This window comes from Furipterus horrens, unplaced genomic scaffold (genome assembly GCF_987537825.1).
Source record: "Furipterus horrens unplaced genomic scaffold, mFurHor1.1.pri manual_scaffold_11, whole genome shotgun sequence".
Taxonomy (NCBI): Eukaryota; Metazoa; Chordata; class Mammalia; order Chiroptera; family Furipteridae; genus Furipterus; species Furipterus horrens.
This window is the reverse complement of record NW_028327181.1, coordinates 23,659,077-23,676,579: the sequence shown is the minus strand read 5'-3', so window position 1 is coordinate 23,676,579 and position 17,503 is coordinate 23,659,077. Positions and strand designations below refer to the sequence as shown.

Genomic DNA, 17,503 nt, shown 5'->3' with positions numbered 1-17,503 from the left:
AACAAAGTGAATAGGCAATGTTTTCCTTTGGGGGGATGGGAGGCAGCAGATGAGAAGAACAGAAAAAAAGTTCATAAAGACCTTCTCAGTTGGAAAAGAGTCACTTGGTTATCTCTTTAGTCTTAAACTTAGAGGAAATTTAAGTCACAAAGAAATAAGTTATCGGAGTGAAGGAGCTGTCATTGGGATGTTAGGAAGTTACCTGTTCATTAACTAAACAACCAGCCTAGTTTATTGAGCCCTTGTGTCTTGCGCTGAGCACCTAGGTTATAATGAGGATTGAAACTGGTCCTGCCCTTAAGCAGCCGTGGGAGACAGACACGCGTGTTCAAATAGGCACTAGGGGGGTGCACAGGCTGCTGAGCACAAAGGGAGCACCTTGTGGGGATGGGAAGGGAAATTCTTTGCATACAGCAAACGTTCAGGGGGTGGGGGTGGGGGGGAGACTGAGAAAGCGCCTCTGTGTTCAGTGGAGATTTTTGGCTTGACCTTCCCTTACATCTTCTGTGACCTGCTGAGACCCTGTCACTTCCATTCCACTCTGTATCCTTTGCAACTGCTCCAGACTGAGGACCTCCTATTGATTTGTTTTATTGTCATTCCAGCACTACTGGCCATGCAGGACAATTAAGTTGGCTCTGTGAAGTACTGGATATATCGCCAGGCCTTAACTTCATTTTGGAATCTCAGGGGGTTAAGGTCCTAGAATGATAAGGACATAGGGGTACTGGGACCTGCCACCCCATGTTCCATCTTCTCCTTCCTTCTGGCCTGCGACTTAACCTTCCATTGCTCTCGGAGGAGCTTCCTGCTACTGCTTCTGCCTATACCAAAGTCCCTTTTCCTGTTGCTGATATTTCTTCTTCCTCTAGTGCTACCTGCTTCCTCTGCCTGGCTTCCAGCATCAAGAACAGGGTGCAGACCTTCTCCACCCCATCTCCGCTCCTTCATCTCTAGGGTGGTAAGTGCTAGTCCTTTGGGGCAATTGACTTGGCATTTCAAAATGAAAGGGGGAGAAGAAGGGGGGGAGATTCCACAATAAAATTATCTTAATTTGCGATGCCGACCACAACTGCAGAGAACATCTGTTTTGAAGTCTAGTGTTGTCTTTGTAACCAAGAGCAGGGCAGGGCAAGATCAGAGGAGGGCCTTTGCCTTCCAGCAGATGAAACCACCTGCATCCTGGGGAGGGGCCAGGAGTCTGTTCGCAGGGGTATGGAGCACCTTGCTCCAAGCCTGGTTTTCTTCTTCTGCCGTGTTATTAAAGAACATGGGTTCTCCTGCCATCTATGCTAATGCCATCATCCCTCTACCTCCCCCAGAGGCCAATTTAGGACAACTGAAATTGGAATCCAAATTACATGCTCCCCAAGGCTCACGGGGCAGCAGGCCCTCCGCATTATCCCAGCCCAGGAGGGAGCAACATTCCTGGGAAACGTGCTCAGGCTGCCACTCTGGGTGTGGGGGGAGCCTTGGAACACTGTAGCCTCGACAGGCAGCTGCCCGCCTCTTTCTGTGGGACTGGGTCTGATTTGCTGCAGGAGGAATACGTGATGTCTAAACTGGTGGATTTTAAAATGTCTCCTGGTCTGTGTATGGGGCCAATCCATCCCACATTGTTGGGGCTGCAGATGCAGCTGAATAGTTCATAATTACAGTCTAAAGAAACTGCAGACGGCAATGGAGCAAACCCAGACCTCTTTTCTCCTTCCAGCCCATGCCAAGCTGTCTTGTGCGGGGAATGATAGCGTGGTTATCCTGTAATGTACTTGTCCAAAGACAACACGTTCAGTGCAGAGACAATGATTAGATTTCTAGGAATTGTCTGATCATTTATCCGTTCCTGTGTACAGTGTACCCTGCCTGCTTCGTGTCCCAGGAGGGTCTGGCAAGAGACCACGCTGAATGGCAGTGACTTCTCCAGCAAATGCGGTATCTGTAAATGCGGGGCTGCCATGGGAAGACTTTAGTCAGGTGGTCCTGTTCTAGTCTTGATGCTGCCTTTTTCAGGCTGTGTGGCCTTGGGCAGAGTGCCTTAGTCTCTCAAACTCATGCCCCTCCCCCGCAATAGGAGGGCTAGACTTGACTCTCTCTAAGATACTCATCTCGTTCTAGCCTGTGACTATCCCTGCTTCACACACGGAGCTGAGGTTTAGGATCGTGTGACTTCTGTGTAGTGTGACTCAGCGGGTTCGTTGGTAGCGCAAGAATTCGAACCTGAGTCTTCTTCCGTAGCCTACACTCCGCACTTCCCTCTTGGTTTTATTGTGGAGAGCTTTCCCCAGGCCACCAGGCCCCAAGTCCTCCCCTCGCCCTGCCACCCCTCCGCCGCTTCCCTCCTGACCGCAGCTCCCCTTATCGCTCATTGTTTATTGTACCATCTAAACAATAGCTAATGAGTCGGTATTATTACATGGTGGGGAGGGCCAGGGGAGGTTTTATTCCCTGAAACAAAGATGAGGTTGTGACCCCAAAAAAGGTTAAGTGGCTTTGCTGAGGTCACAGAGCCAGCCTGCATTCAGGGACAGCACAGGGCCAAGTCCCCCACTTGGGTTCTTGAATTGACCCTAAAGCCTTTTGACATGAGAGTTTAATTAACTGACTTATTTTCATTTTTTTTTCCATCTCCGATTTACCGTGTTATTGCTGCCTGATAGTGGTGGACATGGAAGCCCCAGGCATCTTTCTTCCCCTCATGCTTTTTAATCGCTCAACTTATCCCATAGGAACCACTTGCTTTGGCGTTATGCTTTAGCAGCCTGTTCCTGTGACAGAGGCTGCTGCCTTTTCTCAAAGAAAAACAACCACAAACTCAGACAGGTTGTTAATTGAGGAGTTTTCTTCATTAAAAAAAAAAAAATCTTACATTTAAACCAGTACATTAACATCTGTGAGTCATCAGCTTGTTCTGGATCAGCCATTAGTGGTCTGACTGTTTTTGTACTTGACCTCTGATAAAGCATAGGTTAGCCTGAAACTCGGAGAGCCTTTGGTTCGTTCATCAAAGTTTAAAATTCAGGAAATAGACAACTTATTCTAGCACACTTCTGGAGAGGAAGAGTCTTCCGTGACTGTTTGAAATTAGGTGTATTTTAATATTTATTTTTTATTGAATTTGGGGTGGAGTGGAGCGAGGAATATGACTGAGAACTTCTGTTTGCTTGTTTATTTATTTTATACTACTCCGGGGATTCTTATAAAAACGGGACTATTTTCTTTATACACTAAGTCCACGTCCACACCCCTGTACCTCAACTTCTGCGGCCTTTTTTTTTTTAATCCTTATTGGCAGGATGCTCCGGGTTTAGGAGGCTTCAGCACTTACTGGATGTAATTCCCTAAGTCTAAGGAATGTTTAAAAACACAGTTCTGTTTTTTTCCCAAGAGCAGGGGGCACAGAATGCATTATAAGCAAAAGCTAAGAAGTATGTCCTTGGTTGATTTTTCTTGACTGCCTTAAACATCAGATATAATCTAGGAACAACTTGCCAAGTGGAAGGCGAGGCTCAGGTGATCTCGTTTTTGCTGGTGGGTAAACTGAGACCCACATGAAATGGAGTGGCATGAGTGCTGGGGAACCAGAGGTTCTGCTCTGCCATGTAAGAAAAATGGGCAGGCCTACATCTGGGGTTGTTGACACTTTTTAGTTCATCTTTACAAGCCATAGCATATCAAACTCACTTGACCTTTGACTCAGAAAGAGTTGGTGGCAAAGTAGAAGCCTCCATGACAAGGAAGTTGATAGTTCACCATTCAACACACATATATGGACCACCTGCCATGTGTCAAGCACTGGGCTAGGCATTGTTTTTAAAGATATGGTAAGACAGAAACAGCACCTAAAGTCCATAAGGACATTTAGAAAAATCTACTTGTGTCCTAAAGACAATAAAATGTTCATTGATCAAAATCGGTTAATCAAGTTGATACTTGCAATATTTGAACTTGTCCATATTAGTGTTCCTTGTCCTAAGAGAGGTTTCAACCTAAGTTAGGTTAGATGCATAACTTTTGATAACATCAATATTCATGATGAACTCATGTTGATGAAACTTTCCGGGAGGTCTCTGGGGGCTCCTGGCTACCTCCCCAACCTTGCCATGTTGCCAGTCCCATTGCTCGATGGGGACCTTCAAACATTTTGAGCTCCTGTTCTTCAGGACTGGCTGGGTTAGAAAAAGGTGACTGACTTCGTTGAGTTGCCACTATTGAAGAACTGAAGGAATAAATCACCCCACTGCTAGAGTGGGAAGTGTTTATAGTTGAATTAGGGAGGGCTCTTTCATTGTCTAATTTGGGGGTGGGGGAATTGGTATTAGCAGCAAGGTTCATGCTAGCCTGGAAAAGAAAGCTGAGGAGCTGACTGCAGAAGAGAGAAAGGACTTGTTCTGAGGAAGCTGCTTTTGAAAATAGAGAAGTACTCATCCTTGAATGAAAACAAAACCCAACATTTTCTTAAACCAACATCAATGAAACAAAATTTCTCAAAGCAACACTTGATTTGCTCAGTTCTTCTGCTAATGTATTCATAGTGGGTAAGGCAGGATTGGCTGAAGATCCTTTCTTTGTGGCTCATTTGGATGTGTGAATGCACAATTCATTCATCAGCTGTTTCCCCCAGCTTTTCCCAGGATCAGAAATGTCTGTTCTTGTCATCTGGAGGCCGGCATTGTTTTCTCATACCTTTTGGAAACACAGCTGGATTACAACAATCCTTCAAAAATTAGGATTATCCCATGCAAATGTTTTCCTCTGGTTACCTAAGGAGGGGCATCTTTTGATGTTTGAACCAGCACTTCAAGATTTATTATACTTTCTGTTCCTAGTTCTTTCCCTCATTTGCTGTGAAAAGCCTGCAAGTTCGAACACTTCAAGGAGACTAGGCTGGGATATAAGCAGGTGTGCTAAAACTTATCGGAGGCAGAGGTTACAGGTGTACAGGCAAGTGTGGGAGTTCAACATATGTATGCTTAAAAATCAGGAAAAAATACCTGTTTGAAACAGCTTTCTCCCAGGTTGTTCAGAGAAATTCATGTTTAATCTTTTAGCTATGCAAAGATAGCTCTCAGTGTCTGGTCCTAGCTATATATATGAGAAGAGGTATGTACCTCTCTATCTACTGGTTATGTTAATTAAAACCAACTATCTCCACTTATGATAACCAGTGTATCGGCGGCAAGTCATTAATTATTGAGGGATCATGTTGTGGTGTCTGAAGTGTCTAGCGTTCCCAAAGGGAACGGAGGCTGTGTGCTGCCCTTCTGTCATGGATGAAGTACTCCAGAAATTCAAACCCACAGAGCCTCTGCTTTACTTTTTTGGTGATAGTGGTGGTAGGGTCGTCAGTTTTATTCAACGGAGGAGAGAGCCTGTGTAAAGGAAGGGCAAAGCTTTGGCCAATGGGGAGCTCATTAGAGGGACAGAACAATAGCTTCGCCTTCTGCGCCACCGCTGCTCTAGGGGACACTGAAGCTGATGGAAGCCCAAGGACTGATTCTAGTTTGGGGGCCCTGTTCTGGACTCTGCCAATCACGTAACAGAATTTGGGGCTCTGTTTTGGGGTCTCCAGTAGCTGCCTCAGGCTTGATGTTTATCAAGGGCAAGTCCCGCTTTTCTTGATTGCCCTGGTGGATTCTGAAAGGGTCTCCAGAAACACCTTCCCGGTTGCAGTCCAATCCTCCCAAAGCCCTCTGAGGACACTGGCTCGCGAGTCTCCTGCGCCTGCTCGCACGCATAACCCCTTCCTCGCATGCCTCACGTCCTGTGTGTCAGTCTTTGTGAATGAATGATGTACACGCACTTCGAAAACTATGCTGCTACTGGGAGGGGGCCGGAGCGGGTGACCAACCCTTCAAGAATGCGTGAAGAATCAGGGGTACTCTTCCGAAGTGGTGGGGGAGGCTGTGCACGCAGCCTGCTCTGCGCGGCCCTGCCCGTCGGTGCCCAGGACCCCGGCCCGCCCCAGGCGAACCCAGCTCCGCGCCTACACCTCCATGGCTTGGCAGCAGGGCCCTCGGGGAGCAGGCGCGGGCTGCCGGGAGCTCCGCCCACCTTTCTTTCGCTTTGGGCTGCCGCTAGCGATTGGCCCCGATTGGCCGCGGGTCCTGGCCCTGCCGCCACCCGCCCCGCCCCGCGGGCCCCGCCCGCCCCTGTGGAGGTCCTGGGTAGGGGAGGGGGGAGCTGGGGGAAAGAGGCGCAAACCCAGCGCCTGGCTCTGCGCAGAGAGAAACGCCCTAAAGAGGAGGGAAGAGTGCGCGCAGGAGGGAGGGCTCCAGGGAACTGGGACGAGCAGAGGCAGCCGGCAGCCTAGAGAAGGGAGCGGGCGCGGGCAAAGAGGGAGCGGCGCGGCACCAGCAAGCCTGGGACCCGGAGCGCGCCTACTTTCCCGCAAAGTGCCAACTTCGCTGGAGAGTGCCGGGCGCGCACCTTCTGGGCGCGGGGGAAAAGCAGCAGGAATTTGAGGTTTTTAGGGAAGAAAATCGGATAGCCCCCCCGTCCCCTTTCCCCTGTTACGAATCGAATCCCCATTAAAAAGACAAACAACAAGAATAACAGCAAACTTGCTATCGCCCCGTCTGTCCCCCACTCCCGGCACCATGAAGGCGGCCGTCGATCTCAAACCGACTCTCACCATCATCAAGACGGAAAAAGTCGATCTGGAGCTTTTCCCTTCCCCGGGTGAGTGGTGACTGCCCAGGCGCCCACCCCAGCTCTCCGCCGGGGTCTCCTCCACCTCTACCCCCTAGCAATTTCCTTCCAGGCGGTGCGTTTCTGCCTGAGCGGGGGCGATGCTGGTGGCAGCTGGAGAGAGGGAGAGGAGGAGGGCTGTTGGTGGCCCGAGACCCTTGTTTGGGGGGTTGTATTTATTTTCACAGCTGTGTTTTTGCGAGAAGTGGGAAAAGGCTTGTCCAGTGCCCCCAATCCTGTTTCTTTATTTGTCCAAATGAGCAAGAACCCTCTGGCTTTATCCTGAACGTTGGGAGCATGGACACTGTGGCAGAGGACCTCAGTCCCCTGACTCTGCGTCTCCCAGAAATGGACCTGGATGGGCGGCCCTGGGCAATACGAGCAGAAAAGGTGTCTGACTGGCTGGCCCTCAAGGGCATTTTCAAATGTCTTGCCTTCCTGCGCTCCTTGTCACATGTTCCTTTGCTTTCTAGCTCCTCTTTTCTGGATTGAGGACAGGAGATGGGAGGAGAATTGAAATGATCATCTTAACTTCAGGGAACATACTGGTTCTTTTCATGCAGATTACTCACTTTATCCATCTTTCTAACCTACCATAAATTTGCCCTCTGGTACTGAAGATTTGTTAGAAGAGGGAAAACATTCCAACACCCAATGTGACTTTAGGTCTTTGGTTAAGTAGGTGGTGTTATTCTCCTCTTTGATTTGCAGGATTTTTTTAAGAAGAAAGGGATAGGGAAGAAATTTCATTTTGCCTTAGGCACAGTTTTTGGTGTTTAACAGTTTAATGGAGTCTGACACACCATTATTCATGGAATACAGGCAGTTTAAGAAGAAAAGATGATTTCTTTTAGGATAAGGAACTGCCAGCTGTCCTTAGAGATGAGTGATTTTGGAGGTAAAGTTCTATAGGAAGATACAGAGACAAGGCGATGCTTTCTGGAAAATCATTAACTGCAATAACGTGCTGCTGTGTATCAGCTTATCAATAAGTTTAGCCACTGCTGCTCCCTGTGGCTTACATTTAATGCCTCTGCCAATTCTTTGCGTATTTTAACTCTTTCTGAATGGGCTTAAACTTGGAACACAAGCCAGGTCTGTGTTTTGTCATTTGGAGATCCTTCAGAAATGTTAATGAAGACGTGGCCTGCCCTCTCCTCTTAGGTCCCCTAACATTCAACCCCGGTATTGATCACTGGGAAGCACACAAAGAAGACTTCAGCTCCTGGGTTGTCACAAGAATGACAAGGGATGGTCAGAGCACGTAGAGCTATAATTCAAAAGTGATGTCACCAAGACAGTTGTGTTTGGGGGTTCAAAGAGGCCAGAATTAAGTTCTGTTAGTCACAACTGATTCGTACCATACATACAAGACGTGAAGGCATAGTTCCCAGCAGAGATATAAACTCAACTAATAGGCCCTTGCCTTCAGAATGGCTTGTTTATATGTATTTTCACAGATTGGGTCATGTGGGAATATTGTGTAGATATGTCAGTTCACACACCTACAATGGATCCTGTGTGCTGGGAAGGAAACAGTCGCTGGTAATACATGTTTTAGGTCACAGTTAGCAGTGAAGCAATTTTGTCAGTAATTAAATGTTAAATATTAGAGACTTTAAATATATTATGTTGTTATTTTGATTATTGATAAAAAGTAAACCCTGAGTAGGTAATATCCCTTAGTTTTTCCATCTGTACAATGGGTAGAGTGAGGCCGAAGGCTATAGTCACATTCATTATAAGAAATGCCTTTATATGCCTCTCTGTTTCAAAAAAGGTTTACAAGCCACTGATTATGTTTTGTAAGTGGCCTTCAAAACAACAAAATTTCAACTGGTCAAAGAAATTGGGCAGTCTTCTGCCATTCATTATGATGAGATTTGATTTATGGCACTATCTTGGGGAAAATAAAGGAAGAAACTTGAAAATAAATATATAGAATATAATAACCAGGTTTTAGTTAATTTAATTCTGGGTGTTTAGAAACATGTGTGAGTATTGTACCCATACCTTAGAGAGGGAAGAGGGAAATAGAGGCACAGAAAAAGTAAGTCACTTACCTTACAGTATCTAGTGAGCCAGCCACTGAAGGAAAATGAATCTATGATTCTAACTTCTCAGTGTTAAGTTGCCTTGAGTAGTATTGCCAGTTACCTTTGAAACGCTCGGCAAAGAAACTTCAGTTGCAACTTTAACTTGCAGGTGCAAGGATGGAAAAAACATTGGTCAGACTGCCTGCTTTTATTGTGGGAGGAGAAGACCCTGACTAAGTGAGGATTTGCTTTGCCCACCAGACCATACAGGACATGTGTTTAAAGTTTAACTTCTCGCAGCGTGGCTTTGTGTCCACAGCTGTGACTTAAATATTTGTCAGAATGAGTCTGCATTGTTTAGTTTCTTTATGTTGTGGGGACAACTAGTTTGGGGTCTTATCCGGTTTAAATAGTTAAACCAGGTCATCGCACCCTGTCCTCACTCCCATTACGTGAGAGTCAAAGCCAGGCAGTAGGGACGTGGGGTGTAGAAGTGGGAGTCCTGGATTATTTGCCTGTCTTTGTGAGTAGAACTTGATCAAGAACCTTTATGCTAGATTTTTGACATTCTCAGTACCAAATTCACGTGGACATACGTCGGCCTTAAATTTTTCTTGAGTCGTAAGCTATACCGTGTTGATCGCCATGTATGATTGCAGGGTTCTAGAATCTTAAATGTGCTCCACCAAACTGAGCTATCCAGTGTCCATGGAGTTCCCTCCTGGTGTGGGCCTTGCTGTGAAGGGGTGGAGGCTGTCAGCCAAAGCAAACACATTTTTCTCTCCTTCACACTCCACCTTTTTGGCGAGTTGAGCGTAAAGGCCAGAGAAGAGCGGGAGTTTTAATTCTGGCTGTGTGCTGTCTTACAACAATGAGAAAGGTCGGCCCCCTTCCCAGCCCAGCTGAGGACGTCCGTCTGTTAAGGGCCTGTATTGTCCTCAGAGATAGGAAGAAGCTCTGTTCCTCTCCCAGTCTCTTTCATCAGTCTCTGTATCTTCATGAGTGTGGACAAGAAAAGGAGGGCAGAGCTGCTAGGGTGCTAGGCTTGCTTGTTCACTGTGCTTCCACACCCCCAAGGACCACACTCCATTAGTGACTAAAGAGCCTGGCAGTTCAGAGGTGGGAATCTGGAGCCAACCTGTCTGGGTTTGAATCCCAGCTCTGCCTCTTACCAGCTGCATGACTTTGGACGGATCGCTTAATTTGTGTTCCAGCTCCTCCATCTCTAATATGAGTAATAATTGTTCTACTTCATAGGTTGATATGAGAATTAAATCTGTTAGTGTGTGCAGAGTCTTTAAATAGTGCCTGACCCATGATAAATGATATTTAATAGTTAACTGGAAAACAAACCAACAACAGTACAAATGACCCTCATCAGTGTAGAATTTTCAGGGGCCCTTGAATTGCTTAATAGGGGCTATCACCGTATTATGCATCTCTTTACTTATAGGAAGAGCAAAGTTAAAGAGAGTGTATTCACCTGCCTAGTTGAGATCTTATGCCGATGAAGCTCATTCTGTGCTCCAGAGAGCAAACCCTGAGATTGGTAACTTTGAGGCTGTCAGAGTATCTCCAGGTCTCCACTGTCAGAGCCAAAGGCACAAGGGTCAGTTAGTTACTTGGAGCAATGGGCTTTGTCCGTGCTACTTTGGAGCAAAAATGCCCCCGAGACTAGAGGCCATGGGACATTTGCAGGGTTGATGGAAAAGTAGAGTATTTCAATTATGCAGACTTGAGAAATGCATCATGTCCAGTTATTATAAAGTATCTCACATTTTATTTATTTATTTGGTTGGCAGAGCTTGCATTCCTGGCATTTTTGGTTGGTTTGTATTGCTGGTGTGTGCGTGTGCGTGTGTGTGTGTCTGTCTGTGTAACTTTTTTTCTTTCTTAAAGAGACCAGACCACCCTGTAGGAGACAAACCAGCCGTGGTCAGCCTCCCAGAGCCCAGCTTGCTCTGGGCTCCATCAGAATCTCTGCAAACCCGGAGCTGGTTAGCGTAGGTCAGGATTTTTCAAGAAAGTGGGGCTCCCTATTTTCAAGAGCTCAGATAATTCTACAAAGGCTAGAGCAGCAGCACCTTGAGATGCATGTCTGGGTTGTGGAAGAAATGACCCACGGTGGTGGTGGCATTGCAGGAGTTTGCACTGGAGGTAGATTTGTGTGTTCACCAATTACGGGGGTCTTCCTGAAACACATAATTGGCCTGCCTATGTACTCGGCGCTTTAACATAAAATTGCACGTTTACATTCCATGCTAACTCTGGGGTGGGGGAGGCCTCATTTTATCTATTTTTCAGATGAGGGACATGAAATTCAGAGAGGTACATAACTTGCCCAAGGCCACACTGTTAGAAAATTACAAACTGATGAGCTGTTGCAGGCATTTTGGGCCTAAAATAAAAGCACTGTGTTATTCATGGAAACTCAGGACACTGAAAGAAGGGGGCATATGAGAAGGCAGGGGTGGTTGGTGCTTTGGGGGTTGAAGAGGTGCAGGGTCTTCCAACCACCCTGCCCGACTCCTCTGAGCCCCGGGGAAGGGCCTCTCCATGCACTGTCACCAGACCCGGCAGTCAGGTGTGCTGCTTTGGGAAGATGCTGGAAGGTTTGTAGTCCCTCTCACAGGTGGGGAGGTGATTGTGTTCACTTCCAAGGTCACGTCTCTCCCGGAGCCTCCTGATTCTGCTTGTTTACCTCCTGCATCACGGACAGTGCTCTGCATATCATCTCACAGCCCGGGTGACGAGAGACACAGATCAGCAATTAGTTCATTTTCTTTATATGGTTATAGTTTAATTTTTCTGCTGGCAGAGGCCAGAGGTACCTACCTCTGCTGATCTGCTGTTTATACAGCAAATTTTTTTTTTTGTCTGAAATTTAATGTTTTCAAGTCCATTTCATGGGTCAGGGCTCACCGTTTGTAGTTATTCCGGCAAAAGAGGGAAAGTGAGCCCCAGGATTCTCCCTGCAGACCTGCCCGTCCTCCATGGCTCACGGCTAATAGAGAAGCAAACAGACAGCCTGGCTACTGGTCTGAGGGTGAGGTATCGGCTCCTTTATCACTCACGGCCTGATGGGGAGCATTTTCTCCAAATAATTCACATCCTTGGGCCCACAGTCATCGCAGAGGAATTTGTATATAGTTGCCCTGTTTTTATCTGGCTGCTCCAGAATGAAATGTTGGCCCCATGTCTCTGCTTAGACAGAATCTCTGATGGGATTTGTCTCTATGTTAACAACATTCTAGGTCTCTTTGCTTAGAGCTGTTAAGCTCTCAACTCAAGGTTAGGAATGCCAAGGCAATCCTTAAATCTATCATCTTTACTTGCCAAGTGTCTATAGCTAATTTTTGCATTTTTTTTTTTTTTTTAGCTGGGTTGAAGATATCTTTTTTCATACTGTCAGTAGTTGTTTTTCAAATTACATAAACAAGCTGTTCCTTCTTGGCTCCCTTTCTGAAGCCCTGTGTCTATCTGTGTTACCTTTTTAATTTAATTGTGCAGTTTATAGTCTCCATGCAGATACAGAAAGGAATTGGTCTGGACTGTAGGTTGCAGGAGATCCAATTTCATTGGCAGGGGGCCATGCTTACAGATACACTCAAAATATTGCTGTTCAGGCTATAAATATTTATTGATTATTTGGCCAACTTCATTATATTTCCCAGGTTCTTTCCAGTTTCTGCTGCTTGGGTGCAAGCCTGTTACCAGACCTTTCAAATGTGGCTTTGTACTGCCCTATCAACTTTGTTCAATTGTTCTTTTCTGTAGCATTTAGTTTTTTCTCTGAAAATTGTAAAATATTGACCCAGATCATGCTTTAAGACCCAAAGTAGCATTGGAAGGTGTTAGGCTACTGGCTTGCAGATCTTGATGGTGTATAGATTGGGAGATCTCATACTTTAGTATTTAACTGCCCCACTTTTCAGAGTGTGATGGGCACTGTTACTAATTACACCAGAATAATAGACATAAACTGGAATTCTCCCGGCAAACAGGGGTCAGCTACATAGACATGGAACTTGAATGCTGATACTTTTTAAATGTCTACCCTTAGTTGCTAATCTTAGGGTTCAGACCATCCAAAGTAAGCGAAGAGGACCAGATTAAGAATTTGAAGCAATTCAAATACAGTGTGGTTTACCCCTCCCCAACCATGGGTTATATTTTTAAATGTCTTTGACGCATAATATAATATTTCTCAATGCCTGAGAAACAACTAAAGATCAACCTCAAAAGTTCACTTCAAGCATCTGAAACCTCTTGGTAGCTTTGGGTAGCAATGCTGAGCTGTGGATTATTGCTTTGCAGGGTAATGCGGAGGAACTGTAAACTTTCTGCATGGAGGGAGGGACAGAGAAGGGGGAAGGGAGTGAGGGGGAGGCAGAGAGAGGAGAGAGAGAGAGAGAGAGAGAGAGAGAGAGAGAGAGAGAGAGAGAGAGCGAGCTCAGGAGAGAACTTTTGAGTAGGGGGTGTCATCATTGTTATACAAGTGAAGACAATTAAAGTTGTTGTTTTTTGTTTTAATGCTTATCCAAGATGAGAAATTCTGTTGAGATCAAATGGGGCCATAAAAGAGAGTTTTTTCTGTGTCATTAAAGAAGGTAAAATGAAAAAGTAAAAAGCAAGCTTTTAATTCTTTAGGAAGGGAGGAAGGGAATGGTAGATTCAGTTGCAACATCCCTTTTGGCTAAGAAAGGAGAAAGAAAGAATGATACCAGAAGAAGAGTAAGAACTGATAAATGAACTAATGTAACAGCAACATAAAATAATCAAGAAAAGGAATGGAAGATGTAAGTGACAACTCATAGGCTTTTGGAAAGAATCTTCCTGTGGGCCAGCCATTGTAGCTGGGTAGAGTTCCACTCACAGGTGGCCAGGCGGGTCCTCTTGGGTCTGTTGTTCCCACTTTTTGTCCCAGTAATCATTTCTGAGTACTTTTAATCCCTCATGGGTGTATGGCTGATCAGGGAAAATACTCCCCGCGTTCCAGGCGCTTCCATGGCTAAAAGTGTCAGGACCATTGAATTTGTGGAAATGTGTGTGCATCAATAGTTTTTTGTATTTTCTGTGCCTCTTGGGCCCTTTCTTCCAGCAGTTCTAGGCCAGAATAATTTCATGGGTCTGCTTCAGGGAGGACAAGGGTATTTCGGAAGCCTTTGAAGGAGGCGTAAGAAGAGGGCTAGGGTTACTTTAGATGGAGAAAACAGCATGGGGAGAATTGTGAAAGTGCAGAGTGCAAGAGAAGCTTGCGTGGACATGAGGAAAACGCCCTGATTGGAGGGAGGAAAGAGAGAAGGAACCATGAGCCCTGCACCCACGGGAGAGCGTTTGGATTCTCAGGATGAATTCTGCCTTTGAAAGAAGGGAGCAATGGCCGGGCAGAGCAGTGGTATTGAAGAGACTTAAGGGAGAGGTGATTTTCATTTTTTCTTGTTGGGAGGCATTACTTTACCTCCCACTCAAACTGTTAGCTGTTAAAACCTCCCTATCAGTTAATCAGACTGAGCGTTAAACCTCAGAGGAGATGACAGAATCAACCAGGTACATATTTTCAAGGTACAAATGGAAAATAAAGAATCTAGGTCAGGCCAGGGAATTCCTAAATCTGGTAAGGTTTTGAAGTATTTAGGAACTCCTGCTCTCAATTAATGGCATTTTTGTGTAATTACAGTTTTTTTGTGCTAGGATAATTCATTACTTATCATTTATGTTTTAAAATCAGAGTGTGTTGTGGAGTCTGATTTTAAAATACCCTTCAGAAAATGCATTGCAGGAGATTTTTGGCAGCAGAGGTCCCATGTGATGATTTTATACTTCTAGTATTTATACATTTTTTTCCTATTTGATATTCTTTGCCTAAGCTTTCAGTTAATTCTATACATTATGCATAGGTTGTCTTCTATCATTGAAACAGCAATTAAATGCATGGGATGTAATGAGAATTCATGAATGATAAGGGGACACCATTCAGCATAGTAGGAATAAATACGGTGTACAGAATAAATAGAATGACCACTCTGGGGCCCCCGTCACTGTCTGGAGACCTAGATTCTAGCCCTGGCGTTGCAACTGTTTATTTCGGTGACCCTGGATCTCAGGTTCTTCATAATTCAAAAAATTTAACTGGAGAAGATGGCCTGTAAGGTTTCTCTTAACACTGACATTTCATGACTCTAACCTTAAAAATAATTAAGGCTTCCAGAGAGCATAGACTGTCATTCAAGTGTCAGGGAAAGTGGCCTACCTTACCCCCCCCCCCCCAATTCTGTTCATCGCAATTCAGTCCTCACGGGGGGGACTTTTAGCCCATCTGTGAAGGTTACCTTCCATAGAAAGAGGGACTAGAAATTGTCACGGGCCTTGCTTCCAGTTCCAGAAACCAGCACATTGTCTCTGGTGATACTGGACCAGGCGTCATACCTTCCTCTTGGGCTCCCTCCATGAAACAGCTTCCTTTTTCCACGAGCCTCTGCCACAGTTGCAGCGGAAGGGAGCTCTGGTGCGGGGTCTGATCTGGAGGAAGGAGGTGGAGGCTAGGGGTCCGGGAGGTGAAGCAGCCGGCCCCAGCTGCATCCTCAGGGCTGAGTGTGCGGTCTGAGCAGAGACTGATTTCGTCTTCGGTGCCCCTTCTTGGTGCACTGCTCTCCACCCAAACAGCTCCCTCCTGCAGCAGGAGTGTTTCTGCTGAAAGCCCCCTTGGCGCCTCTTCCTGACAGGCCCAGCCAGTCAAGGGCCCTGCCTCCTGTTTGTACGGGGGGTGGGGGGGGGTGGCCCCCTCCATTGTGGCTGCTCACAGAGTGCTGTCTGCGCAGCAGCCGGTGACCCTGCAGAGTTGGGCCAGACAGGATACCCCCTGCCTTGGTTTCCCCAGCCGTCCAGGAAGCTGCAAGTGTGTGTTGGGGTGTGGTAAGCTTTTCAAAGGCTTCTCTTCCAGCAATGGGAGATGATCATCACTTCCACACCGTTGTTACCTGAAAATAATTTTCTTGATGTTATTTCTGCGTTTTGAGAAAGGTCTGTCACAATGACTCTTCTTTCAGAAGCTGGGACCTAAGATCAGCATGACAATTTTGGGAAGAAACAAGAAAAACTGCCCTGGATAATAGGGTAGAAAGAATCTAACTACTGGTACTTACATAGGCACATCTTATATCCAATCATTTTTACCTTTTTGTTTTGTCTTGTTTCTTTCTATTATTGGGTGCTGTCTTATGAATGTGGTAACTTACTGATGTGTCAAAAAGCTTGTTGTTGGACCCTAATCCCTAATAGCTAAGTAGCATTCCCATCTCACAGATGAAGAAACTGACGTTAAACACAGTGCCCAAGGTCACACAGCTGGTGAGCAGAGGAGTTGCGTTTCAAGCCCAGCTGTAACTGTAACTAATTCTAAAGTTCCCTGTCTGCTGCCTTCACAACGCCCAGAAATATGTATTTGCATGCGTGTGGAATTTGGGCCGATATTAAGGCCTGCTGGTGCTGTTTACCAGTTCACGTAACACTTGGCTATAGTCTGGTCGCCTTGGACAAGTTGACAGGTGCCTGTGCCACATTCGAGCCTCAAGGTAATCCTTTGGTTGTCAACATCGGTTGTCAGCATTTTACAGACAGGAAGACTGCAGAGCAGGGAGGCTGTTTGTTTTCCGACGTTACATGGTAAGGGGCAGAGCTAGAGCATGAAGCTAGATTTCTCTACCCCCCCCTGTCATTTCCATTCAGCCACCCACATTTGAAATGTTTCTTTGATTTGATGAGTACATGGTGCATTCACTGTAACAACAACAATAATAAGCATTAGCTTGAGATCAGAAGTGTCAACAAGGCACCATTGGCTCTTTTGCTAGAGACGGCTTCCCCTACTTCTTTTATATGGAGTCGGTCCCACACACATTACCTGAGCTGGGAGTGGGTGGCTCAGATCACTGTGACATAGGACCGGGCAGAGGGGCAGAGCTCTCCGTGATGCCAAGGTACTGGACAACGTTTACATAAGATGGCAAGTTAGTTCCTTCTCAAGAAGTTAAAAAAAAAACATGAGTTACTTCACAGGCTACTAGACAAATATGCAATTTCCCTCTTGTATAGGTTGCCCTTAGACTTTGAGAAATACTTTTTTTTTTTTTTAATCTTAAGAATTTTGGAAAGAATTCCTGTCCTATCCCTGTTTTTTTTTTTTTTTTTTTTTTTTTATGTTGAAAGATAAAGTGCATGGCTCTGGTCTATTGTGCCTCAGTTTACTCTTTTTAGCAAACAAGGGCCACTTTTAATGACCGGTAGGACCTCTAGTAACTAGAGGAGCACTTTAGGGAAAAAACAAAAAATACCAAACCAAAAATCTTGGACTCTCTCTCATACTTCGTGTTATTGGAAGGAAAGAATTGTGCCAAAGGAGCATGTAAGAATTAATTACAGATGAGTGGGGTTTCTCCCCCTGTTAGTTTCTATTTGGACTAGGGGCATTTGCTGTGGCATCAAGTACACACACAGAGTTTAGCAGAGTTATATTAGGATTACCCCCCTAATACAATGTGTCGCTCCTTGGCAATAAATTAAGTCCTTTCCCTCCTTATTTTGTTCATTCTGGAAAGCAGAGCATCCCAAGGCCAAACCACAGATTGTTGCACTGAGAAGTAGTCGGCTAGCATGTCAGTTTCCTGGGGAGTGAATGTCATTCCAAGTGGCCAGCAGTGCCCTTGGGGGCCTCTGGATTATTGGGGAAGAGCAGGTGGGAATAGGAAGGAGAGGGTGTACACCTGATTGCAGCAAAAAAC

General features: G+C 45.7%; 1 protein-coding gene across 3 annotated transcripts in view; it reads left to right on the top strand.

The window, feature by feature from the left end:
* ETS1 (ETS proto-oncogene 1, transcription factor) overlaps nucleotides 1-17,503 on the top strand; it is a 127,236-nt gene that overhangs the window by 59,417 nt on the left and 50,316 nt on the right. Inside the window, exon 1 of one of the 3 annotated variants that reach the window (XM_090290787.1) lies at nucleotides 6,214-6,678. The exons of 1 other annotated variant lie outside the window; for it this stretch is intronic. In XM_090290787.1, coding sequence (XP_090146913.1) covers nucleotides 6,597-6,678 — 82 coding nt within the window. In that variant the 5' untranslated portion in view covers nucleotides 6,214-6,596. Of the gene's footprint in view, nucleotides 1-6,213; nucleotides 6,679-17,503 lie in introns of those variants that run through there. One more of the 3 variants, XM_090290786.1, reaches the window with a different exon arrangement.